Source organism: Ciconia boyciana, chromosome 5 (genome assembly GCF_034638445.1).
Source record: "Ciconia boyciana chromosome 5, ASM3463844v1, whole genome shotgun sequence".
NCBI lineage: Eukaryota > Metazoa > Chordata > Aves > Ciconiiformes > Ciconiidae > Ciconia > Ciconia boyciana.
The window spans coordinates 58135410-58161666 of record NC_132938.1 but is presented as its reverse complement, the minus strand read 5'-3'; the positions used below and the strand labels follow the sequence as shown (position 1 = coordinate 58161666).

The following is a 26257-nucleotide window of genomic DNA, read 5'->3' as shown; positions in this document are numbered from 1 at the left end:
TGTAAAAATACATTAGCTTTCTTCCATTATGGTTATTTACAGTAAAAACAAGCACAAACAGCAATGTCTTTGCTACAAACTAGTGTGACCCTTGATTCGGAGTTGCATCTGGTTGTGGTTTCTGTGTGAACCTGCTTTTGTCTCTTTCACTGTCTGATCAATTCTTCAGAACTCTTTTAAAACCATTATCTTCTAAGCTGGTTTTAAAATGATTTTGTCATCTTGTTCCTAGATATACATGCATATATTGATTTCAGAAACAAAATGTTATGTTCCGAAAATATGGAATGACATCTTCCATGAAGCATGTTTCTTTATGAAGGACTTTGATACTTTGAATAGATTATTTTACTTGATCCCCAGATTTTAATTATACTGACTTTCAGACTGAAGTTCCTTCTGTATTAAATTTGCTGCAATAAGTTTTGCCAACTTCAAAGACAAAAGGGGGGAAACCCTGCTTCTACTCAGATAAAGTTATCCTTTCCATGGATAAAAAGTTGCTTTATAGCTCCTGTGTTTATCAGATGGGACTGTTAAGTTCAGGTTCAGCAGAACTAAAGATACTTGCTTATTTTCTCAAAAAAAAAAAAAGTATATCTTCATTTAATAGCCAGGATGAAATGCCTGTAAGAGATTACAGGCTAATGGAAAAATAGATAGGAGCTATGATTGTGCCAACCTCATGTTCTGGAGTGCTTTAATCTTTCTGAAGCTTGACTTCTAATTTGAGAATGCTTAAGCAGCTTTAATTCCTAATATTAAAAAAAAATTAAATTCTTAATGCCTATTTCTTCTTATTAAGAGCAGTAAATGCATATGGCTTAACAATTCCCAGGCCTATTTGAAAATTAATGGGGTGAGAAGAGTAAGTACTTTGGAAGTAAAGAATTTAGGGTGTTGTCAGAGAAACTTCTGGGAGGCAAGCAGACCTCAGATTTCAGCTTAAGTACTCTTTTTTCCTATTACCAGCCTGGTGATTAAGGAGTCTTCCCTGATGAACAAGTTCTTATAGCGAACTAGTCTAAAGTAAGATTCATGCTTGAAGTTAGGATATGCTAAAATAAGTCTCTCTTCTTTGCAGGAAAACAGGCGAAGCAACTTAAGTAGTAGGCTCAGTAGCTTAGCACATGTAGACTTGTGTGTACGTGTGTGTATCTTTCTTACCTTTCCTAAGTAACGACAGGCAGTTCATCTCTGTATAGGAACACAGTTCTCAATTTCAGTGCTGTAGTCAGTATACAATTTCTTATATTACCTCTAAAACCATGAGTATATTGACTAAACTGTTGGACCGTTACATAAGTGTGTAACTGGACTTTTAACTACCCTCTGGCACTGTGCTTAAAGTAGAGCTTTTGTCTTTTTTAAAGAAAGAGTTAAGGGGTTGGATTTTTTTAGAAATTATGTACTATGTCTGCCTTGGAAAAGAATGAATAGATCACAGCAGAAGGATAATTGAAGGTAAGAAACAAGCATCTTATGTCACATACTATTTGGACTTAAGCTTTTCCCAGTGGTTATCCTGACTATTTTTTTTCAATTGTTCTGCTTTTACCCCCCCATAGGGTAATAAGTATTACTAGCATGGGAATTTAGATGTGTGGGATAATCCTTGCGCTCCCTTCATTGTTTAAAATAAACAAAAAATTGCAGGTGACAAATTCAACAAGATACTGTAAGCAGCTGTCCTGAGATGTGACTACCTGCAACTTAATTCAGTTGGAATCAAAATCTCAGTTGGATACTACTGCCTGTTCACAATTTGTTGGATATTTGTAAATAATTACTAAGAGACTATCAGTGCCATAAACTTTTTCTGAGAGCAGTTAACCTTACTCAAAGGATTTGGTTTAAAGTGGGCCCTCTCCCTTCACCTACTGTTCCTTCTGGTTCTTCACAGCTGGAAACCAATGCCTGCAATGACATAATAAAGCCTAAACAGGGAATTGAAGCCAGCAATCAGGACAAATGTTAAGCCTCCTGTCTAAAATGTCCACCTGCATCTCATGCATCTCCTCTTAGTTGGCCGGGCTGAGGCAAAGAGAGTAGTCACTGAGGTGGTAGACAACAGCTGGAACACTGTTGTGGAGAGGAATAGGAAAGGTGTTAATGGTTCAGAAGAATCTGCAAGATTTGGGTGCTCAGGGGCCATGACAGTTCAAGAGCTGTCTGACCTCAAGTCCCGTGCCAAACTACAGGTATCCATAGCAGGATGGCTGTATGGAGAGAAGCTGTGGGGAGGACTGGGTAGAAGGATTGACAGTTTGGTGTTAGCCATGTTTAGCTTATGCTGACTGACAGTTCATTAGAAAATTCCTGTGAGAAAATGTCTGATGTGAAATATAGTTGTTAACAGATACAGCAGATAAAGTCAGATTTTTAAATGTAATTGGGAAAGATGATCTTATAAGTGCATGCACATATTTCACTTTGCCATTTGAAGGGAATAAATTAGTCTGATAAAACAGTTGTTGAAAGAAAAAAATTGATTCAGCAATTCTATTTCCCGCAAGTTTGTCAAGGAGCTTTAGGCTGCAGCTTTGTTCAAATCCTATATAGAGATATTGTATCACTAAATATACAATCTAGGCAGATCCGGACATACTAGGTCAAAGCAAAGCAAAGATGGTTGTAAAATTCACAGTTGAATGTGTTTCTCCTTATTTTCAACCCAGTTAAAGGAAAAAAATGCTTGTCCTGGTTATTAAAACCTATTCACAGGACACAGTGTCTACCTGTGGAGCACTTCTTGCAGCTTTATACTTTTAGATAAGGAGAAAATGTTTTTATATCAGTATAGGTGAATTTTGACTGGTTTGTTTTCTGCTGTAGGCTTTATGCTTCCCTCTTAAACTTTTATTCTTTCCTGTGGCATTCATCCCATCTGCTGAATTAGACAAGAATTGTATAAATAAAAGTAGGAAGTGGTTGTGTAATTGGAGTCCATCATAATGTAACTGTTTCTCCAGAAGACTTTATTCAGGTCATCTCAGCCAGCTTCACTGGCATAGTCCACATTCATAATGCCTGACTTTGCTACCTGAGTGTTTATTGTTACCTGTAATTGTCTGACCCTGCTTCAAGGATTGAACTCTTCTTGTAGCGGACTTGCTTCCCTTCCCTCCTCAGTGTTGCTCCGCAAACGTTCTCCTGAGGGAGCAGCTGTCGCCTGAGGAGAGTGTAGTGATGTCTGCCAGTTTTAGTCATCAGGCAAATTAAGCTGTCTCAGCCAAATATGTATTTATGTAATCACTGCTCTTTCTACGTTACTGCCTTTCTTGGATATTGCAAACTTGTGTCTGCTGTGAATTCCCTAGACGTGGACTGCTGAATTCATTTGGCAAGTCTGAAGTTTGTCAGAAGAGTTTGACTTTGTTGTTCCTCCTCCTCCTCTTTGGTGCAATTAATTTCCTTAGACTCCTCTTGGGGAAATCCAGCTACTCAACTGGGAGGTGGCCATGTCCTCTGTCACACTGTTATTTTTATGGAAACAGGGCTCCCTTGACTATTGGCTATTCTGTTGAAACAAATAATACATTATCCAGAAAATCAAGCATTTTTCTGATTATAAAGCATTGTGATCTCTATTATTCTGAAGTTGGGAGGAAATTACCTGCTGAGACTAGCAATTTGTAAGTTCTTTTGTTTTGAATACTATCATATACAATGGAAAAGGCAGTTTGGTGGGCTAATATATTCTCTGAAGTACAATTACTGCTTTTGTTTGTAATTTTGAGTGCTTTTTGAGAACCTGCTTTACAGCGAAGGTATTACTAACTGCAGAAGGACTAAGAAGGCCTTTTTCTGAGACATAACTCAGGAAAATATGTGTATACCTCTCTGTTTTCTCTAGCATGTTCTCTAAACTTGGAATAGTCCTCAGATTAAATGAGAAACTAGTATGTTTAGAAACCAAAACAAAAGCTAGAGCTAACAACAGTCAGTTGGGCTAATACTAATGAGTAATACCTCCATTTCCTTCCTGTTCTGTTGAATTTTTTTCATTGGCTATAAGCATATAGTGTCTTGAATCGATATGGTCACTGCAATGTAAAACAAGATGACAGAAATGGAATATTTTTTCAAAGCAGAAAATTTGCTACTGTGATACTCTTGAAGACCTATATTTTGACTGGACTGTATAGACTCATTCTCAAAAGTGACTGCACTATATAGACTCATTCTGAAAAGTAATACACGATAACGTTTTATTTGTTCTTTCTTTTTCCACTTTCTGTAGTCCATCTCTGTATGTCTGTGCTCATGTTCTGAACAACTGCAGAGTGAGTGCACAAGCAAATTTCATGATGAAATTGTTGGCTATTTCATTAATATAGGTCATCTTCCTCAAGAATAAGACATCAAAACAGTCTGAAGATCTTTCAGAAGGTGCTCCCTGTAACAAATACTCGTTATTCTGTTTGTTTGTGCCTCCTGACAAGCCAGAATAACTCACTAGAGACAGCTGTGGACTTAGTTATAAATAATTTTTGCCTCTTTTTGACCTCCTGCTGAACAGGAGCACGATGATTGCACAAGACAAACCCGTTCTGTTGTAAGATTACTGAAGTCCGTAAGTTTATCTTTGATGTACATAACTCTTGGAGTAAGTTGAGTTCCATAATGTTTTTTGGGTTTTTTACATATGTAACCAACCTGTTAACTCTGTATCTGCTGGATTAAAGCATAATGAAAACAAGCTGCTTTAAAATTTTCCTGTGATTTTTCAGATTGAGGCAATGGCACCAACAGAAAAAAAAAGTTCTTGCTGCAGAAGACTATAACTTCTTAACACTATGGTCCATGCTAACGTATTTTTAATTACATAGTGTATGAAAGTTTTTTTAAAAATAAGCACTTTCAACATTTAATTGAAGTGATATGAGGACCTTTTAGTGCAGCTATAGTTCTGGAAGTTCCACCAGGGTAGCTGAGAGATTAAAGAAAAAAGTCTCATGTTTGCATATGTGATAATAGGAAAAGTGACTGTAGCAATCCTTTAACTTTTAGATCTTCAAATAGGTTTTGCAAACCCGGTGTTCTCAAGGACAAAAGCCTAGGGCATGCTGCAGATCTTTTTGCCTATTGCTTGTAAAGAATCTAAGTTTGACCCTCTTGAACAAGCTGGAGGTTTCCCTCGTGCTTTATTTTGAGTGAGTCAAGGTAATTCTTTTGGGTGAAAGTGTAGTTGTAATGGCACTTAAAAGTTTCAGCAGTGTAAAACAATCTCTGAAGGAAGGTGGAGACATGGCTTAAAACATTTCATGACTGTCTTATGGTGACTATATTTTATTTTTTCTGATGCAGTTCATAGATTTGTATGTGTTGGTAATTAATGAAAATACAGGATTTGTGCATTCTCTGTTCTTCACAAAAATAAGGAGGGTTAATATTTTTTTTCCTTAATTTAGATATGCATGAGCTTTTAAGAATGTAAAGTGAAGAAATGCAAGCGCTTAGGAATATTTCTGAGATAATTCACAATGAAGGCTCTCTTACGAAAAACATTTTAAGTATTATCTAGTTGCTTGAGTACTACCAGGTGTGTGGTGTTGTGTTTGTGTCATCATCTGTGCTATTCCCCTGTTCCCCAAAACTAAGGAACAAATTTTCTGAGTTATAACACAGGACTATTTCTTACATTTCTGGTGTGCTGATTTGTGCCTAGTCTTTGGGCTGGGCTAATACCTGGGGTTTAGATAGCTCTGTATCTTACAGAGGCATCCCTGCAGTTTCTGTGCCAAGTCTCCAATTGCTACCCTTCTTTCCCTCTCCAAGCATGAGGCCTTTCAAGCTTCTCCTTTCAGAGAGTGCTTCTTAGTCAATTTACTTAATTTCTGATGCTTAGAAACGTTCTGTGAGTTTTGTGACCCCCTCAGCCACAGTGAATAATTCATTAACAAATCACAAACTAAAATAGTTTGCACAGATTGTCAAACAATTTTATTTTTTAACACCTTCAACAGGAAATAGGGCTATAATTGGCAGATAGGCATTTGGCACAGTGCTCTGGAGCTTTTCTGCATGGATAGTTTAACTTGGACTAGTTCAGAGTTATAAGGAAAACATCTGTTTCTGTCTAACTGGGTTGTTACGCTTTGAGGTTGTCAAATAAGAAGTTTCAAACACCATGTCTCTAATTCTATCACCTCTAATATTAATTTTCTTCTTTTAAAGTCTAGGGATTCCATCAAGTTGGATGACCTGAAGGCAGAGGTGTCACCACGAATTTCAGCAGAAGATCTGATTGATTTGTGTGAGTTGACAGGACCGAGCCATTCCAAAACACCTGTAAAGAAAACAAAGTCTAGCAAGCCAAAGCTGCTGGTGGTGGACATTCGTAACAGCGAAGAGTATCCTTCAAATTTGAGTGCCAGTTTTGCCATATCATGCTTGTATCAATTACTTCCTCAGTGTCTGCAGGCAGTGAGATGTTAGAATGGTAAATAATGGAAAGGGATGTGGTAGAGGTACAGCGGAGGGACCGAAGGCATATTTTTTTTTGTCATGGAGAGGCCTGGTTTGCAGAGAAGAGGACAAATGTATTTTTGTCTTCCTATTTTCAGCTGTGGGTCTAGTGAAACCACTTTGTACCAGTAGCACAAGTGCTTTAATGCTACTTTTTTTATGACAGGTGTTGTCAGCAGACCTTCCCTATTTAATATAGCCAATGTTTTGGAAGGGTGTGAGGCTTTCCAATTAAGTGGAAGGGGAGATAGAGAAGAGTTGATAGCTCATGTGCTTTGCCAATCCCTCAGTGGAAATTCAATTCCTATTGAGTGCCTTCTTGCTACTGTCGGGTAATGCAGCCATACGGCTGCCCTAATTTATGTCTTCTAGTTAGCTTATAATCATAAAAGTCTTAAAGGTATCTTGAAGCTATATTTTTCTCAGGGTTGCTACCTTGTCTACACCTTACTTATTTGTTCTTTTTCAAAGACATAGTTCTTTGCATGTGGAGTATTTTTTTAATTGTTTTTCTGTAGTAGTGTAGTTACAGGGCTGGGTTTGTTTGGGTTTTGGAAGGGGGAGTCCTTCTTACAGATGTGCTTTGCCAGGAACACACATCTTTGCCAACATCCATCTAAAAGTGGGAATAAAGACAAGATTTTATTAGAGGTAACTCTTAACATTATACCGAGTATTTGGGAATATACTTGTTATTGGTTTGTATCTTTTTTTTTTTAAGTATTGCTCCTTTCATAATAGCAAAGGTGATGTAGATAGTTGTTTTTGCAGTAGATGTACTCTTAGCTTGCTGTGTCACAAGGTATCATTCTTAATGGGCAAACAATACTCAGTAGAAAAATAACAAAAGAATCATGATTTTTAGTTCGCCTTTTACTTTGAGAAAGGAGGGTCATTCCTTTTACGTATGTCTGGCTTGCTCTTAAAGATCTCCAATGATAGAGATTCAACAGGCTCCCAACATCTTTACCATTAGAAAAAATATTCCAGTGTCTAACATGCTACTAACATGCTGCATGCGTATTAGAAAAGTGTAAATCCTAGACAATTAAGTGAATGGTGGATCAATGCCAGTATTTCGGCTGAAATATGTAGTAAAAATTTAAATAAATAATGTTTCAATCTCTTTTTTTAATCTAGTTCGTTAAAATACCACTTTAAAGGTAATTGTATATGCAGAAAAACACTGCCATTAACATTTTTCTCTATTAAATATTTAGCAATATTTATGACAAAGTATGGTGAAGTAGAAAAATAAGTATTATTTTTAGTATGTAGAGGTAAATTTATTATTTACATAGTAAACAGAATAGTATAATTGGTCTATTCTAAATTAAAACTGTTATTTTCAAGGAATTATAATTTTATTGTATGCCAAACTCAAACCTGTGATGTGATCTGCTGTGTAGATAAAACAGAACGGTCAAAAGAACACAAAAAAAGTAATTTTTCTTTTGCTTGCCTGTATTAATTTCATGCATCAGTTAAGGATTCCAATTAACTAGAGATTCATGTGTCTTAGTAGTTTGACTCTTTATTTTCTGGACTCCATTGTCTTTTTTATTCCTGGATCTAGATTGTTGAAAATGTGGTCCTCTTTATTCAGAAAATAGTAAAAATGCAGGCTGTTTTCTGAGAGATAATTTCTTCATCAAGAGATAATGCTTTTTAGACTCCAGTTTAAAAGAGAAGTCCCTGGAATTAAAAACTATAAAAGGTTTTTGTTACTGCATAGAAAGCTTTGATACTACCGAGTTAAATAATGTTTCTATTTCTACATGCATCATTCTGTTATTATGTAAGCTACTTCCTAGAAACCAAGGAGAATGCAGAAGCAGAGAAGTAATATAAAATGCCTAGACTACAATTATTGCACTGAAAGGCTATTATCTGTGTACAGTAATGGATTTATTTATATTACGATCAGGATCAAAGGGAAGGTGTTTGGTTAAATGTTTCTATAGCTTTCCTAATAGCTTGATAATAGGTTCTACTCTACTGTTGTACTAATCCTATTCTACTCTAGCAGAGTGGATTCAAAATTTCAATTATTTTAAAATCATTTGACTGCTATGAAGTAAGTGGTTTTATGAGGCTGTCTTTCATATTACAAAATTTTAATCAGACTTTCCATTTATATTTCTTGAATGAGGAAGCATGCTGGAGAGAGAAAATCTCTATAGCTTGAACAGTGCACTGTAATCACTGCTGCTGCTGTTTCTGTCTGGTTGGAGTTTATGGTAGACTAAAATGTCCTGTCCTTCAAATAATGGGTGAACTTAAATCTTCCTGGTATTAGGAGGTAGGGAATGTCATTATTAAAAAGGCAGCCTGGTAGGTAGTAAAATTACCCCTTAAATGAGTTGGTTTGTATGTCAGTTGTAGAAGAAAACATATGGTACATAGAAAGCTATTAAACTGTCAGCAGTTCTGAATATACATGGGAAACCATAGGAATACTGTGTTTGGTGTCCTGTTCATTCTCGCAGTAAAGAAACGGTCTTTTTGTTTGTCACAAAATTTCAACAAACCGTACAATAGGATCAGGCAGTCTGTATGTTACTGTGGCGTGTGTTTTTAAAATGGGACAGACCACTGTGAGGTGTTTCAAAAATATGATCATTTCTTATCTTTTGTTGTTAGTCTTCCTCATCGTCTATGCCTGTCATGCTAAACTTCACTCTCACTTTGCTTTCAATGTAATTTGAAAAAAGCATGAGAGGACTTTCAACAAGTATCAAACATGCTTCATATTTCATATTAGGATGCACTTGAAAGGTAAGACATTGTTTTGTAATGAAGCTTATGTTGCAAGGCCAAGAGCTACTAACCCTTTTTCCCAATAGACAGCTTTGTAACAGAAGACTTTCTAATGAAAAGGTAATATACTCAAAGCAGTGTCTCTGTTGTCCAGCAATTCGTCTAAGGCTCATTTCATTAAGCATGTTAGCAGAAATACTGGCAGCCTTCCATTCCTGTTATGAAAGTTATAGCTACATACCTATGGTGTCTCAGTCTGTAGCACAAAATCTTGGCCTTTTGGTTAATTGTCTTAGTGCTGGAATGCTTAAGATGGTCACTTAAGATTAGGAAGAATGTGAATGACAGCAGATACCATTTGGATCTATCTAGTTTGGTACTAACGTTGGTATCAAATGTGTTTCTTTTTCAAAAGTTTAGGTCAAATTTCTCTGAGCAGTTAAGCGTACTCAGTGGCATAAGTGTGAGCAACTAAATCCGTCTAAAGTCATTTTCTGTCTAAATGATGATCATTTCAGAACTTTTACCCTGGTTAGTAGCAATGAGAGTGATGTTATAAATGGTGTTGGGGAAAGGGGGTTGGCACAGATTAGTGAAGGAGGGGTGTCATAATTTTCCCCTTCAAAATAGAAACAAACTGACAACATTAATGAATGGTACATGATCATCTTTTGTTCTTTCAAATGTTTTTGTATAGCCATGTTTTTCCCACACTATTACAATGATGATCATAAAGCTGAAACTGTTACATAAATCACGAGAAATGAATGCTAATATTAACCTAAGTCAACTAAATCTAACCTCCATTTAAGGCAGCTCCTTTATTAAACAGGATTCTTGGATTTAATTATAAATTAAATTAGCTTTCTGCAAGTACGGTAATAAAGGGTGACTAATCTGGATATTTGACATTGTGTATATTTTTGCAGAACTTCACTGTTTCCCATCTCTTCAAAGCTGTTCTTGTTTACTCTTGGGGAAGGGGAGTGTTCCAGGCATGTGCGTACAGTCTATGAAAGTAATTCAGACGTTTGTCAAATTCATAAAAAGCTAGGTAGTAGTGGTCCAACTTAATTTTTATTGAAGAGACTTTCACATTCAAAATTTGTTCATAAAATCTCATTGAATGGTCATCCTTTGAAAGTGAAGCACAACTAACTATATCTCAGAGTTGCTGGCACTCGTAGGTTGTTTGCTTTTCAATACCCAATACACGCTCGCTGTTAGTGGGACTGCAGATAATATACATAATGCTTATTGTCTGGGAATCTGAGTGCGTGTACACTAGAATTTCAGTTTGGATCAAAAATGTAGGGGGCTTGCGGGGGTTGGCAGGAGGTTTAAGGAAATTTTGCAATAATCCCTATTTCGTTTTGGTTCTCATTGTAAGTACCTCATTCCTTTTGCATAAAACTCCTCTGGAAGAGGTGTTCCAGCGGCTTATTAGTATTTGGCTCCTATATCGGACTAGAGCTGATTTGAAGTAAAATCCACAAAAATATGTATACTGTGGATATTGGTTCTTTACACCAAGTGTTTCATTTAGCAGATTGGTTTCTGTAGTGCTGTGCTATGTCCTTTATGAAATAAACAACTCTTCATTCTGTCTTTTTTTTCTATGTAATGTCAGAAGTTGCTTTCTCCATATGAGTAAATGAGGTTTGTCAAAATATACTAGCACAAAAGACCAACGCTGTTGTATTTGTATCACGGCAGCCAGGATGAAGAGCAGGTTCATCCTACAGCTGTGCATGTACCACAGATTTCTCTGCCTTTCAGATGTCCTTAACTGATCTTCCTAAGCTTTAACCGTGGACACATTTCTGGCAGCATCAATGTCCCGTTTGCATCAGCATTTACTGCAGAAGGGGATCTCATCCAGTGCCCGGCAACTGCCATGCTCCAGAGCTTTAAAGGAAGAGTTGTCGTGATTGTAGGAAATGCAGTGAAGAACACAGCTGCTGTAAGTACATTGCTATAACAGATATGTTTACACTTAAAAATACATCAATGGCATGAATACGGATAGTAGTAAATAAATGCTGGAGTCTGGATAATTCAGATCAGTAACTTTGGGTATGATGACAGGATTTGGGGTGACTTTTTTGTCATTGTTCATTTCTGCTTCTAGACAAAGACATTTCTCTTCAAGTGATCAACATCTGAGAAAGCTGATGTTTTGAAATGAAATTATTTAACATTACCTTTTTCAGCTTTAAAATCCTTATTTTTGGCATGTAAAAGAAGTGACATCAGCATTTCTAATGTGCATCAGTAAGATCTAGTTTTCAAAACTGACTTGCTCTTACTTCCTGTGGTGGTAGGAAGCACACACAAGGTAAGTAGGGTAGGGACAGGTATGTTATGAAGTCCAAAGGAAATAAGATATAATTCATATCCCTACTAATAAAAAACAATGTATTGATTAGTTTTTTAGAATAACTTAGCTCATTCAGTTGTGCTCAGTGAAGAGGAGAATGGTTCCTACTGGTAACTTTCGTATGATACTTTTATTGTCAGTGCCTTTAACTAGACAGGGAGAATATTCAGACTTGCCTATTCCGTTTTATAACTAAATATTTGGTGATGTTGTGAACCAGCAGAATAGCAACTAGAAGTATTTATTTTGTCATTCATCTCTCAGGTGAAGGAAAGGTGGGGGATATTTGTTTGGGTTTTTGTTTGTTTGTTTTTTAAAGGCATGCTCTTAAGTATGGTATACCTTTAGTTCACCACGGTTTCTTAAGCCTGTTTACTCAAAGGGCATGAACTGTAACCCTGATATGACAAGGAGGGCTGTGGACCATTAAAAGGTCTTCATGTGATGGACAGCAGAAGCATCAGCATGACACGTTGGGAGTTTTTTATACATACAGGGAGTTGTAAGTAGCAGGAGAAATCCCTTTCATTCACCTGCATTTCATCATTTAGAAAAGTAACTTGTGATATGTATCATGTCTCTTAAATAGTAACAGAGATGGCATAAAAGAGACTGTACAGCGTATCTCAAATAGTTTCATCTAGGTTTGTGCATGAGATCTGGGTAAGCCCATGATAAATATTTCAACATGAAATCAGTCAACTTGAATAATCACAATAGCTCACCAAATGCTGAATGCATAAATCCCCCCCCCCCCAAAGGAACAAATGCAAAATGCATAAAATGCTAAGAGCCAAATGGAGATGATTTAAATGACATTTTACACATTTGATGGTGGGTTATGCAGCTGCTTTCAACAATTACATTTTAAATCAGTGAACATCCTAATTTATCTCAGTAAGAGCCTAACCATTCACTAACCTCCTGAAGAATAGGAATAGGAACAGGAAAAAGAAAGTGCTTTGGTATTCACTAATGAGTGTCTTTATGGGAGATATCTCACATACTACCAAGTCATTTTCTGGGAGTAGTTTTCCAGGACCAGTCGGAAATGTTTTATCTGAAACAAAGGAACACTATAAGTATGCTGTCTAAAACAGAACGGAGAAATAACCTGAAACAAGTGTCTGAAGGAAAGAAAGGACAGAGGCTTTACAGTGCAGGTTGTGGGTTACATCATAGCTAGGAAGATACAATTTTCTCCTGTAATGTAGTGACACTTCTTATGCAAACGTAATTTTTTTTTTTAAATCCTTCGTTAAATGAAAATGAAATGTTCCCTTTGCAGTGCAGCTAAAGAAAACTTGCAGTGTGCTTAGTAAGTGCAAGTACTTCAGTCACGTGAGAGGGTGCTGCCTTATCCTCTAAACCCAGACTTTTCTGTAACTGAAATAATGTTGACCCAGTTTACCTGGAATTGTCAATATTATAGCTTTCCATAAAAGAAATGCTGCTTTGCCTCTTGATTTGCTCTTAGAGTTCTTGAAAGTCTAACTAAAGAGTGTAGAATTTTAAATAGCAACAAAATACTGGATTGACCAGTTTGACCACAAATTAATTAAATACTGGAGCCTAAATACTGGTAGGGACTCACCACCTCTGTCACACCCTTAGACTACATATAAAACCAGCCTCAATTTGACTGTGTTGATAAAACTTAGAACTCCTTTCTTTTGTGGATTATTTTGTAAGGCTAATTTCAGTTTTACTCTGCATGGCTGCATAGCACTGTCTGCCACTATTCATGAACTTAACCAATCCAAAACTATGTAGCTTGAGGCTTGACAAGAACCAAAATAGCTATTTTTAAATTTTACTAGGTAATCCAATCATATGAAAAATTGCAAAACTGAACGCATGGAGACAAAAACAGTTTTGTTCAAAGGAATGTTGTATGATGTTCAGCTTAAAATGTATTTTTTCTAAACAGAGTTATGTATTTCCAGATGAAAAGGAATGAGCCACAAATTGTACCCTGCACCATAAAGGAGAATTTTTCAGAAGCGTTCACTGATATTTACTCCATTAAAAATATGGAGATTGGCACTGTTAGATGTTTGGTTTAAATTTATGCAGGACTGAGGGTGGGGGTAAGTGTGAAAAAACACTGATTATTTATGGGGCTATTTGTAATTAGAAGGTTGAATCTTTCAGTTACGTTTCATATTAGTAGCCTACTTGGCATCATTTAAATTTAAAAAAAAAAAAGCAAAGTTGAGTGTACTGAACAGACGTGAAGAAAATGCCTTTTTCCCCTTTCCACACTTTTCTGTTTCTATCTTTTGTATTTGATTTGGTGCCAGATGATAAAACATTTAAATTGGAAAGAAAATGCTGTCTAGAACTTGATAGGCGAGAGGGAAAACTGAAAACTTCACCACAGCACTGTTCCAGCAGGAGGCAAAGGAAGCCAGCAGTGCTGCAGACTTCAGTATAGCTCTGGCTCTAGTTGAACACTTCCTTGGGACAGAATTAAAACAGGGTGATCCTGCTTGTTAAGCCATTTAATTTACTCACTCTAAAAGTTAAATGAATAGATTGGCTGCTGTACAAGAGCCTTACTGAATGTGCCATTAGCAGCATAAAGGTATTGTAAAGAGGAGCTTGCAGTGGGCATTGGGTGGTGGTGCTTGGCTCGCAATTCTCTGTAGAATATTCCTTCCTTTAGGCTGGTTCTCACTTTGTGCCAGCCTTTCTTCTCCTAGGGGATTCTGGGCACTTGTTAACAGAGCAGATACTTGTTTGTCTCTGAAAACAGCAGGAAACCTCTACATAAAAGGCATTATGCTGGAGTTAATCAACCAAATTCTATTTTGATTTTTAACTCTAAAATATGTTAAGTGGCAGCATCTCTTAAGTGAATTAAATTCCCCTTTCCCACATCCATTGATAGATAAGTACCTTGTAAATTCCAGTATGGGCAAGGGATTGTTACAGTTGGGAGTATAATAGTTAAATGGGCAACAGGTGCTCAACTGTAGCTTCTTTTTTTGGCACATGGCAAATAGCACGTCTCCTGATTTTTATCACTTCCAAAGTCTGAGATACAGCAAGTGCAAAGGCAGATCATAGTTATGCATATATAGGATGGGGATTGGATTGGGTCTTTTTTTGGAAGGGTGACATTACTTATTCATCTCTCCTCCAGTCAACTTTGAGGTGCTAAGCCATTATCTCTTTCCGTTTCCAACTTTTTGTCTGTATTACCACAATGTTGACTGAAATTAGAACAAGAGAAATACCTTACTTGATATTAAATCATGCTCCAGCAACTCAATTTTGACACTGACGTGCTTCTGCTTGTGTGATGTGGTTGTTTAATATATATGTGCTTCCCCAGTAGTTTAATATATGTGTTTTATCATCAGTTAAATGCTATAACAGAATAAAGTATACAGGACACTTTAATCTGTCTCATAATTAGCAACTCATTTATTTCTTGCCTTGGAAAAAGACAGTTAGATAAGCTGTAAGTCAAAGCTTAAAAAACATCTGTCTTTATAGCAGGCAAATAAATTCTAAATTGTAACTTCTGATTGTTACATTGATTATTTTTTGTCTAGATAAGTTATGCTGCTATAAATACGTTGTCTAGACAATTTTTACAACTTACTGAAGCAAAGTAGTCATTCTTATTGCATGTAGCTAATAGATAAAATATATGAATTATCTCCAAAGCAAAAACAAGCAGTCCCAATTTTCCATGAGATCTTTCTGACCCTTTTCAAGGCAAGAGGGAGAGGGTCAAATTTAAGTTTCTTTTTGTATAACAAATTCCTAGCCTGGGGGGAAAAAAAAAAAATCTATATGAAAGTAACATTTTCTCTCTCAGCACGCTATCAAAAATGCATTTCTTCTTATATGAAGACTGAGACACATAGGTTAAAGTGCCCAGTTACCACTGAGTTTGTGTGATTTTTCTGTTGTTGTTGTCATCTTCCTCAGGCCTTTTAAAAAGGCCTTGCCAGAGAAGCAAGTCCCTGCATGCTGAAGCTGGTTTCTTGTTATAAACCTGTCTTAAAAACATAAATGGATACCCATGAAACTTCATAGGGTGATCTGAAGATTAGGTGTTGCATAGAATGCTAAAGGGCAGGTGCATTCGTGCTTCTATGTATTTAGTTAGAAGGGCCTAATGAAACTTCTGGAGTGAAAGTAAATATGAATCAGGCAATAAACTTCTTGAGATGTTTCCACTATACATCTTTTAGCTTCTACGTTTCCTTGTAAATATTCTCTGCAGAAAAGTGATTGAACAATTGGAATGAAAACTGAAGATATTTTCTCTTTATCTGGGCAGGGATGGAGGGGCTCCTTATGATTCCCAGAATGGCTCTTATTCACGTTTGTTTTGTTAAGGCATCACCCTCCCTTCTGCATTCAGACTCGGAGCCTACTGGAATCATCAAGCGCCTCTTTGTTGCCTTTAAAGAGGAAGAGATTGAGCTTGTATTTTGAAGAGATCGAAAGGCTTCGTTAACCAGCAACAATCCTGCTGGTTGTAACTCTACCCAAGACATGGTTAAGTCTTCATTATTTTATTCTGTAAATTCTGTATTATTTTATTTGGTCCTTTTTATTATTGTAACAAGTATGCGTGTTTTCCTTCATTGACAGAAAGTAGCCCAGCTGCTGTTGCCAGTACATTGCTCTTCACGTAGCCTGAGAAAGACACTTGGTCTGCAAGCCAGGAGTTGTGTTACGCTGTTGTAATTCTGCCCCTGTCAGTGGCTTTGCTTAGTTTGCACTGAATGCTTCAGGTACAGCAGAGATGACCTAAACATTTCCCCTTTCCAGCTAGGTATGAAAGAGGAAAAGAGGAAAATGAAAGATGGAGGCTCAGGAGCAGAATTTGAGTGTTCCTTTTCCTCTTCTGAAGTAGGTGCCAAGGAAAGCAGGCTATTTCTAAAACTCCAAATAGGTTCTCTTTTTTTAATCTTTACTGAGACTGACGGTTACAGTTATTGGAAATTTTAGTTGGTTGTTTGATGTAGACATTGTTTGGCCCATCTGTGTGCCTTACTACACAGAGGTTTGGATGTTTCTGAGATGAGGAATTGTGGTGTCCTCAGCTTTACCTGTCAAAATATGTCTGACTTCTGAGAGACATTGGCAAGCAGGATCTCAGCTCTTCTCAATCATCTGGGAGATCTGTAAGGACAGGAAAGATGGGAGATGGTGAACGTGAATCCTGGAGTGGTGCTGTCAGGGTCCAGAGTTTCCTTCAGGCCTGTCAGTCTTGGCTGTGGTTATACTGTCTTTGTGGGCTGCACCTCCGAAAAAGCACCCTTGTCCTTGCATGAGCTTGCATGGATTAGGTTGTATCCATATCACTCAGGGCTACTACATAGAATTATCACTTTCTGGGGCTGTTTTTCAGCTCTGAGACAGTGTTTTATATTTCCTGGTATTCTGGTTCAGAGAATCTGAAATAGTGATAACTGAAATAGAGATGGTAATGAACTAATAAATGTCTGTTACAGGTCCAGGAGGCTTGTGTAAGGGTATTGCCAGCTAGAATGGTATTGGTGAATTTGGCAATTCCAGTATCCATACTGCTTGTCTGGGGCAATGTTGTTTTGCTTTTCTCTAAACTGTATCTGAATCAGCCTTTGAAGAGGGCTGACTGACTGCTTCAGGAGGGAATGTGTCCGTTGTGTGGGAGGTCCAAAGACTTTTGTCCTGGAGTTTAAGAAGAAACGGGACAAACTGGCAGTTTGGGTAGTGTTAGTAAAAAGTACTGCAAATTACAAAGAAAGGTTTTTCACTATCAAGGATTTCTTTGAACATTTTTCAACATCTAGGCCAATCTTTAGACTTGGAGGGGGGTAGGATCTTTCAGAAAGACTCATGCTTCCTTTTTGTATTCAAGCCAACTGTTATGCATATTTTTAAAAATATGTATTTCTGTTCACTGACACCTTTTTTTAATTTTCTGTTGAATCAAAAATAGAATAGGTTTGCTTTCTGCATTTTAGTTTTACAATCCATTCAACTGTATTGGGTGCACTGAATATATTTTGGTCAATATAAATTAGCTGTGTTACAACAGCTAAATCTCTGCAATTGAGTTTTTATTTTCAAGTGCTCAGTCTCAGCTGGGTATTTTATATATATATATATATAATTTCTAAGTGGAAAATTAAAAATGCAGGTGTTTAAAATTTATTACTTGGAGAAATTTGAGTGTTTACTCCTACTTTCATTCTCAGTAAAATTTATTCTGAAACCAGCTATTAAATATCTGTTTGTGTAGGCTTATTTTCAAATGTTTGCATGTGAGTCCTTTAAGTTACTGCTGTATGTTTGTACTGGTGGAATGGAAAGCACTCCTTTTTGGACAGGTCTGCATGTAAAGAATTTTTCCTTGATCTTGTTAGAGCAGTAAGTTCTGTGCTTTTTTCCATTTTTTTTTTTTTTGGTTGGTTGGTTGGGTTTTTTTACATAGTATGTGTTTGCACAAAGTTGTGCTTTTTGTGTTTTGTACTTCCATTCAGTTTATGCTAATACTGTAACCATTAACTAGGTGCGGTTTTGTTTATATGGGAGGCCCTAGGTGCCTATCTTTCCCTTGGTATTAAAGCGCCATTTCGTTTATCTGGAACTCTTTAATATAAGAAGTAGCTGACTAAAAATAATCTTGTGTGCTGGGTCTGCTTTGTGGCATATGGGAAGTGTTGTTTAAAAGGCTCTAGACTGATGACTTTGACTATGGTGTGCTTTCAGAGTGGTGAACTCTTGACTGAAATCATACAGCAAAACAGACTGCAGTCCCTGAGAGGTTTGTAGCATGTGTTCACAAATGAAAAACTAATAATAATCTTGTGGAAAAGGATGAGTACTACAAAATTTGGTTGATATTTCTCCTCCAGCTTCTAAAGTATCTCTTTCTTCTGACTCTTTCAGAGTATGCCATTAACATTTATACCCTGGTAACATTTGTTACAGCAGTCTTTTTGGTATTCTGGTACAGTATATTACTCCTCCTTCCCTCCCAACTTGCCCTTTAATTACAACCTGTCACAAGAATGTCTGTGAAAGTGAATAGTGTGTACATAGCAACCCTGATGGCTAGCCCGAAGGGTGCTGGGAATGATGCTGCTCAAGCTGTTGTGTTATTAGACTCTTTGCTGTAGACAGTCTTTTATGTGATGTGCCTAGTGTAATACATTGTCCACACTTGAAAGGTGTTGTTTTACTGCTTGGAACAGGGTAGTAGAAACATTTTGGTAAATGCTCCAATGTGCAGATTATTAAGGTTTTTGATGGTACTTAAAGGAGCAGTCCTGTTACGCTGTTTGTATTGAGAGCAACACGAATACAGGGTGAAATGTTTAATACTTGCCTGAATTTTGATAGGCATTTGCTGTGATCTTGTCTGTCTTTGAAAGCCTGACTTCTTATATCTTCTTGAAAGAGTCTTAGCTGACTACTTTCAAATGCAAATTACAATTTTCTGGCTCAGTTATACTCACCAGGAAGGGAGTTTTATGTGGAATTGATTGATGCATTACTTGAGAGGAACAGTGTTTCCAAAGTCTTCACCAAAGCCATCACGTAGTAGTCATTAAGCAAGTTCCTCACATATTCATCATTTCATATATAATATTTGCTGTGAAAGTAGCAAGAGGAAGTTCAATTTAAACACTAGATGCAGCCAGTAAAAACACAGTAACTGAACTTTCTTGGGAAGTACATTTTGAGGAAAGGCCACCTGAGGCAGAAAGGAAAAAGCTTGTAGTGTCTTGTAGCATGCCTTTAATCCTCTACCTCAGATAAGCATAACTCAGTTTCCCCCAAGTAGTGTTGTTGTCTAAATGAAAACAGAAGCATTACAGAGGACTGTGATCCATGGGTGGTATGGGGAAACAGATATATCTCAGAAGTAATGCAACACAAGCATTTGATAAATTCGAGAAGGTATAATCACCTTATAAATGACAGAGGTTCATTTCTATTTAAAATCAACCTGTATAACGGAAATTTAATTGTGCATTACTTTTATATGTTTCAGTAAATCTCTGTTTAAAATGTAGGTGGTTTACAGGTGACTAAGGATGATGTAACCTGTTTGCTTATCTCCTCACCATGTTATCTTCTGTCTTAAGAGCACCTCTGTACATTAGCTTATTTAGTGGACTACAAATTATGTATTCAGGTGCCTGTTATTAAACTTCTAGTTGACACTTTATGATAGCATTTATAAAGGAAATAGAGCCCATGTGTGAAGTCCAACATGGCAGTTTCTGCTGTAGAAGGTCTGTAGCATTAATTCAGAAGAGCACCTTGGGCTTCTTTTGAAGCATGAAATTTTGCTTTTTTTGGATCACTGATTTTTTCAACTTTTTAGGAGACATTAATTTTTTTATCTTAATCTCTTGGATTTAAGTTACTGATATTTCAACAGAAATGAAGGTCACATTGGGGAGGAAGTCTATGTAGCTATTTCAAATAGTCCTTCCTCTCATGCCCCTCCATCAGTGCACATGCCAGAAATAACACTTTCATGTGTTTTGAAAATACCAGCTTCATACAGTATATTTTGGCAGGGAAAGATACCAGGTGGTGTTGGAACATTTCAGAAACATAGTGAACAAGTTCCCGTTCTTGTCTGTGACAGATGGACTCCTCTGGCTGGGAGAGGAGGGCACAAACATGTACTGAGGAACAGAACTGTTAAAAAATCAAAGCTTTAATTAGGAAGACTGCAATGCTAGTAAGAGACTACTTTTAAATCTACTCTTTACCACAAGTTACTGTTTCTACTTTCAGTGACACAATGTGGAAAGGCAGAAGGTAAAACTAGGAATGTGTTTAATTGGGTCAAATCCTATTATCCTGTGAGTTAAACCTTGGCTCTTTTCTTCTTTGCAGTGCAGAGACAGGTGTATGTGCAAAGCTCTTGGAGGCTGATATTTGGAGTTTGATGGGAGCTCTCAGCTTGTGGCAATGTATATGCCTCTGGGCCCCTGACTTGCAGCTAATTCCCAAAGTAGTGAGGTACCAACAGTACATTCCCTGCTTAATGGATTTTCCCTGGCTGGATGTTCAGATGCAATATTTTGAGCTGTATTTGCAGCCTTTCTCACTGAAGCTATATAGACAACTGCAGACAGTTCTGTGACAACTTAAAAAAAAAAAAAACAGTTCATCTAGTGGTATATCATCTTGTTGTGCTCTTGTGCTTTCTGCCTGTTATTTGCTAACAGCCACAGATTCTGCAGTGCTTGCTTCACAGAGGCCATGCAAGAAGTGAGAGATTCCTCACCATAAGGTTATAAAGGAACCCCTTGTCATATGCAGTGAAGAAAATTTATTTCCAGCCATACCTTGGTTACTAAAGCAGTTCTAAAATACAGTGGGACACAGGCCTTAATGCTCAAACCCTCAATACAAAGCATTTGTTTGCATATTTTCTTTTCAGATTACATGGAATGGTAGTTATATTCTGGCTAGGGCATCCAAAAACTTGGAGCAGAGTTTGCAGTTTATTATCGGAAGTGTAAAATTAGCAGTAGACAGAGAGTGGAGCCTCTCTGCTGATACATGGGACATTGTACTCAGCAAATAACATACTACTTTCTCTCAGTCTGAACGCCTGTTGCTATTTTTCATTTCTGCCAGCTATGAGCAGCATTGGTGTCCAAGACAGAGCACTATCCATTAGTCACAGGTGGAGAGCATTGTGAGGTGACAGATATGTACATAAGAAGTAGAGATGTCTGGTAGGAGTATTTCATTAGGAATACATACTATTTTTGTAGCTCATGGTATGCACAGCTGAGCGCTATTTTTGACAGAAATAAATATCTTTGTCTCTGTTTTGCTATACACCACATCTTTATGGACTGTGATTATACTGAGAGGTGGTTGGACTCTCCTAGTGATATCTCTCTGCATATTGCACGACCTCTGCATCAGAGAGCCTCTCTAAAAGCGTGGCATTTACTTTTCTCATGAAAACTGGTATCCACATATGGTCTAACTTTACTATTAGCTGTTTTGATTGTTTGATTGTGGGGATTTTTTCATTTCATCCTTTGAATCCTGTACTGACTGACCCAAACTAATGGAGGAAGAGGCGATTGATCTTCCTTTTGGTCTTCCTTAGGCAAGTACCTGAAACAAACATAAAACCCAAAATGTCCTGATGGATCCACTGTGACTTCCTACTCTGCCTCAACAACTCCTCAGTGGTTACAGATCATGTACTAGTTACTCGCTCCCTGGTTAAATCCATCCTGAAACACAGAGAAAGGAATGCAGTAGCTATGTTTGACACATAAGTGGACAGAAATTAATTCCTTGCACATATAAAATAGCTTCACTGTGAAGCAAAAGTTCTGGCTATGGGAGGAGTTTAAAACTTTGCTACTGTGAACTCTTACCTGTTAAAGAGATTATTTCAGGACTTGTACTTGATCAGGTAATCATGTAGTACATCTTGTTCTGCCTTAGTATCTGTTGTACTGTCACAGGTAATTAGAAGGAATGTAAATGTAAAAAGAAATCCCATGTACTAAGTTTGGATGGCGTGCCTACTGCTGTTCTTGAGTTGGTAATTTAGTTGTTTGTGCAAAGTTAGTTATTTGGACATCACGCTTGCACAGGGTTCTGGAATGGTATCACAAATGATATTAAAGAGTCAAAAAGGGAATTGCAAATGTTTTACATAGCCCATTCAGAAGCGCTCAGTGATTTTACAAATGGCACTAATTTGTCAACCAAGTATGAAGCAACAATCTCAAAGACTGGGATGGCAGGGCAGTCTTTCTCACAGCTATTGGTAATAAAGTAAAACTCCTACAGTTTCTCTCTGATTAATCCATTTTGGTCGCTTGCTTTTTAATGTATTGCAGTCAGTATTTAAAAGGCAAGTTTGACATGTGATACGTTCCTTTGGTTTTGGATTTTGATATTTTGATACATAATTTTTGTTATTTTGATTTTATCACTATTATTATTATTTTGATATACAAAATATTGTTCCTTCATCAGTGTAGCAACTTGTCATGAAGTTGCTACACAGAAACTGGCAACTGCTGTGTTTGGTTTATGGAAGGAATTAATTGAGGAGAGAGGCTTTCAAGGACTGGGGGGGTGTGTGTGTGCTTGCACTATGTAACCTCCCTGTGGGCAGACTGGGGGAGGGCAGGGGGGAGGGAGTACAGCTGCTAGACTCCAAATTCATATCTGACATCTGTAAAGTCAAGTCATGTTGGACAAGTTTGATAGGTAAGCAAATGACTAAACTGTCACACTGTGATGCTTGTACACTTGGGAACCTACAGAAAAAAGCTGGGAGTTAGATTAATGCAGAGAAAAATATCTGTTATTTCATGCTTTGAGAGGGGTTCCAGTGATTACTCTGAGATTAAATAATCCTGTTAGTCTGAGGTAAAATCCTGCCTAAACAGAGATAACCCTGAACTTTATTTATCAGTGTGACACTTTCATGACCACTAAATTCATCCCAGCTGTTTCAACAGGCAGGCCTGGGCTCCTGTGTTGGACTAGTTGGTGCAAAGAATGAACTTCTAGGGTCTGATAATTTATTTTCTTTTGTTTAACTTGCCTTACTTAACACAAAGTTATTTTGATTTAAGGACTATAATAGGCAGTGTGTTAATGATATATCTGTTTCAGTTTGCAGCTCATCTAGTGAAAAACAAATACCCAAGGGTCTGCATCCTAGATGGAGGAATCAACAAGATCAAGCCGACCGGTCTCCTCACTGTTCCTTCTCCACAAATTTAAGTGACTGTAAACATTCAGGACAATCTGTCTGAATAGGGAAATCTTACCGTACAACATGGATATCCTGAACCCAAAGGGCATTAATGGCATCTTCACTATACAAGCTATCCTGATGATCAGTGTCTTACCCTGCAGATCTAGAGCACAGGAGCTCTGCATTTATTCTTTGATATAGAGTTTCATTTGGAACAGATGAAAACTGTGAAGCTTCAAGCTTTCCAAGAAACCTCTTTCAGCATTGATGTAGTACACAACTGGTTGATCAAGTCTGAACACAAAAAAAGTAACTCAGCTGGCATTTGGTATCTTATAAATATTTCTGCAGAACAAAATAAACCTGCACTTGATGGCTCTAAGCTGCACTTAAATAGATTATTTTTCAATAGTATTTTACTGTGAATATTGAAAGTAACAAGCTGAAACTGTAACCTGTGTGTATACTGTGAAAAAGTGTGTTCTCTAATATTTTAAAGAGTAATTGCTGTATCTTGTGACTTACTTTCTTTTTGAGAAAGCCTTTTTTCATCTGGATTGGAAATAAAGATGTGTCCCAGATTGGAAGTCACTGTAAGAGCTGCTGCTGAGTCAATCCCAATTGTATCATATCCTGCGGAAGTGGAGAAGGCCTGCTCCTCTGTGGAGAATTTAACACTCTTTCCATAAACACAGCAAACACAACAATTTCTGAAACAATTACATTTACCAGAAAAGTAGGCTTTTGACAACACTATGTCTTACGACTATAGATCAGTTATTCCACAAATAATAGTGCTTTTCCATTTTAGAAGCTCATGCCTTAAAAGGAAACAATGCAATTTTAATTTTCATATGAAAACAGTCTAGAGTAATCACTTGTATGAATTGGAGGTGCAAAGTTCTCTTTGGTTCTCTACTCTTTCAGCTAGTGGTGTCATTTTTTTTTTAAGTCCTGTTTCTTAAACATGAACTTTAAAACTGACAGATGGAGCCAGCAAGCCTGTTTCTAAACTAAACTGGATGCAAGTGCTGTAGATGAGTGAAAGCAGGCTTCCACAAAGGGTGTAAGGTGACTGTGCACTAGAGATGTGGAAATTACTTTGCAATAAGAAGCCAAAAGTATTGAAAGCACCAACAGAAAGAGGAATTGGCATCTCTCTGTTGCCGAGAAGCTAAAAATAAATTTGATTCAGACAAGTACCACCTTTCAGGAGATGGGGGGGGGGGGGGGGCAGGGGGAGAAAGCACTTTCTCCCCCTCAAAATCCCAGGTTAGCTTTGCTACCATGTCAAGTCCATTATTCTAAAAATAATGTGGGGGGAGAAAAGGCTAGGAAAAGAAAAAAATATGTCTTCAAGAATGCTACTTGAAAATAGTACCTTTAATCCAGAAAAAACAGTTGTGATAATGTAAGACTGACAGTATAGCTCTGAAATTAAATGGGAATTTGGAAGAATATATTTTAGAAGACAAACTTCTGGATTTCTCTTTCTACATTTTTAAAATTTAGAAAACATTGGTGTGACATGAGGCTTAATAATCACTGAAGTGCAGGGATTAAAATGTATTCTGTAAAATTAACAAAACGACACCAAGGATCTGTTCCCCTGGTTACAGTCGCATATTAGCTTGCATTGTGAATTTGACACTATGCTCTTTATTAGAGCATCATCTGGGACATGGCAGTTTAGATGATACAAGCTCACTGTTAGGGTAATGAGGATTTGCTGTGGAAGATATGGTTATCTTCCTTATGGTTATATGATATATGCTTATATAACCATGCAGATATGGTTATATGCCTTAGTTGAGGATTTTATGTCATGACAAGTTTTTAGTTTGGCAAAGGGAACGTTGCAGCAGCTAACTTTATTTCATTTTTCTTCTGTCACAAGAGATTTCCAAAACTGAGACAGTTGTGAGAGGAGAGAGGGGGTCAGTGAGAAGGCTTTGAACGGTCTCTATGAATCACAGGCAAAACGATCACTTGTTCTGTGGGGTTTTAGTGCTGGTGGTGGGTTTGGGTTTTTGTTGTTTGGGCAGGGTATTTTTGGACTGGAACCATGGAAGATGAGACCTTGTGGAAGGTGCTGAAAGAGGAAGTCTTTGTTCTTGCCTCTGCGATGACCGGAAGATTTTACCCTGAATCTTCAGAAGCTAGTCGCTATGTGCTGTCTCCAGGGTAGTTGAACCTTGCCACAGCTGTGGTTTTGAGAACCCTACTGGAAAAGTATAACGGGTGAAAGGAATATGGGGGAAGGCAGGCACCTTTTAGCTCCCTTTATCTCAGCTGTGATTTGCCAAAACAAACCCCTCTGGAATTACAACATGCTGAGATATAGATAGAGAGAGAGATATATATATGGACTTCCTTTGGCCTAAGGTCAGCATAATATACTGAAGCTTTCAAGAAGTTTTTGACTTTAAAAAACCAAGATGCCTGGCAGAGTGACTGAGGGATCAGAAATGAAAAGTAGGGACAGATCATCAGGTTCCTCTGTTAGCAGAGGGTTTCTACAATAATCTCTTGTGAGGCCTGTGGTGCTCAGCTGACTTCAAAAATGGCCTGGAAACAGAGAGGAGCAGCGAGGTTAATAACAAGCTTCCTCATACTACAAAATCATCCACTGTCATCCAAGTTTTGCCTGGCTGCATGGAGAATGAGAAAGGCCTTGTGCTACTCAGTGTCAGAGAGATTCACTATGAAAGGGTACACATGGGGCCCTGGAGAACAACAGTTTTAACCATATTCAACAGTGAATTCACTGACAGATAAGACATCACTGCAAATGCCTAACAGCAGCCAAAAAGCCACGCAGGATACTGGTGATGGTAAGGAATGAAATGAACAAAACAAGTTATGCCATCAGAGAATTAACCCATATCGTACATTTTGAACACAGCACAGATGTT

General features: G+C 37.4%; 1 protein-coding gene across 7 annotated transcripts in view; it reads left to right on the top strand.

The window, feature by feature from the left end:
- Positions 1–23736, top strand: part of TBCK (TBC1 domain containing kinase) — a 115599-nt gene extending 91863 nt beyond the window's left edge. For all 7 annotated transcript variants that reach the window (XM_072862540.1, XM_072862547.1, XM_072862543.1 and 4 more), the window contains 3 exons: positions 6181–6356; positions 11035–11194; positions 23258–23736. In XM_072862540.1, coding sequence (XP_072718641.1) covers positions 6181–6356; positions 11035–11194; positions 23258–23368 — 447 coding nt within the window. In that variant the 3' untranslated portion in view covers positions 23369–23736. The remainder of the gene's footprint in view (positions 1–6180; positions 6357–11034; positions 11195–23257) is intronic.
- Positions 23737–26257: the final 2521 nt, after the last annotated feature.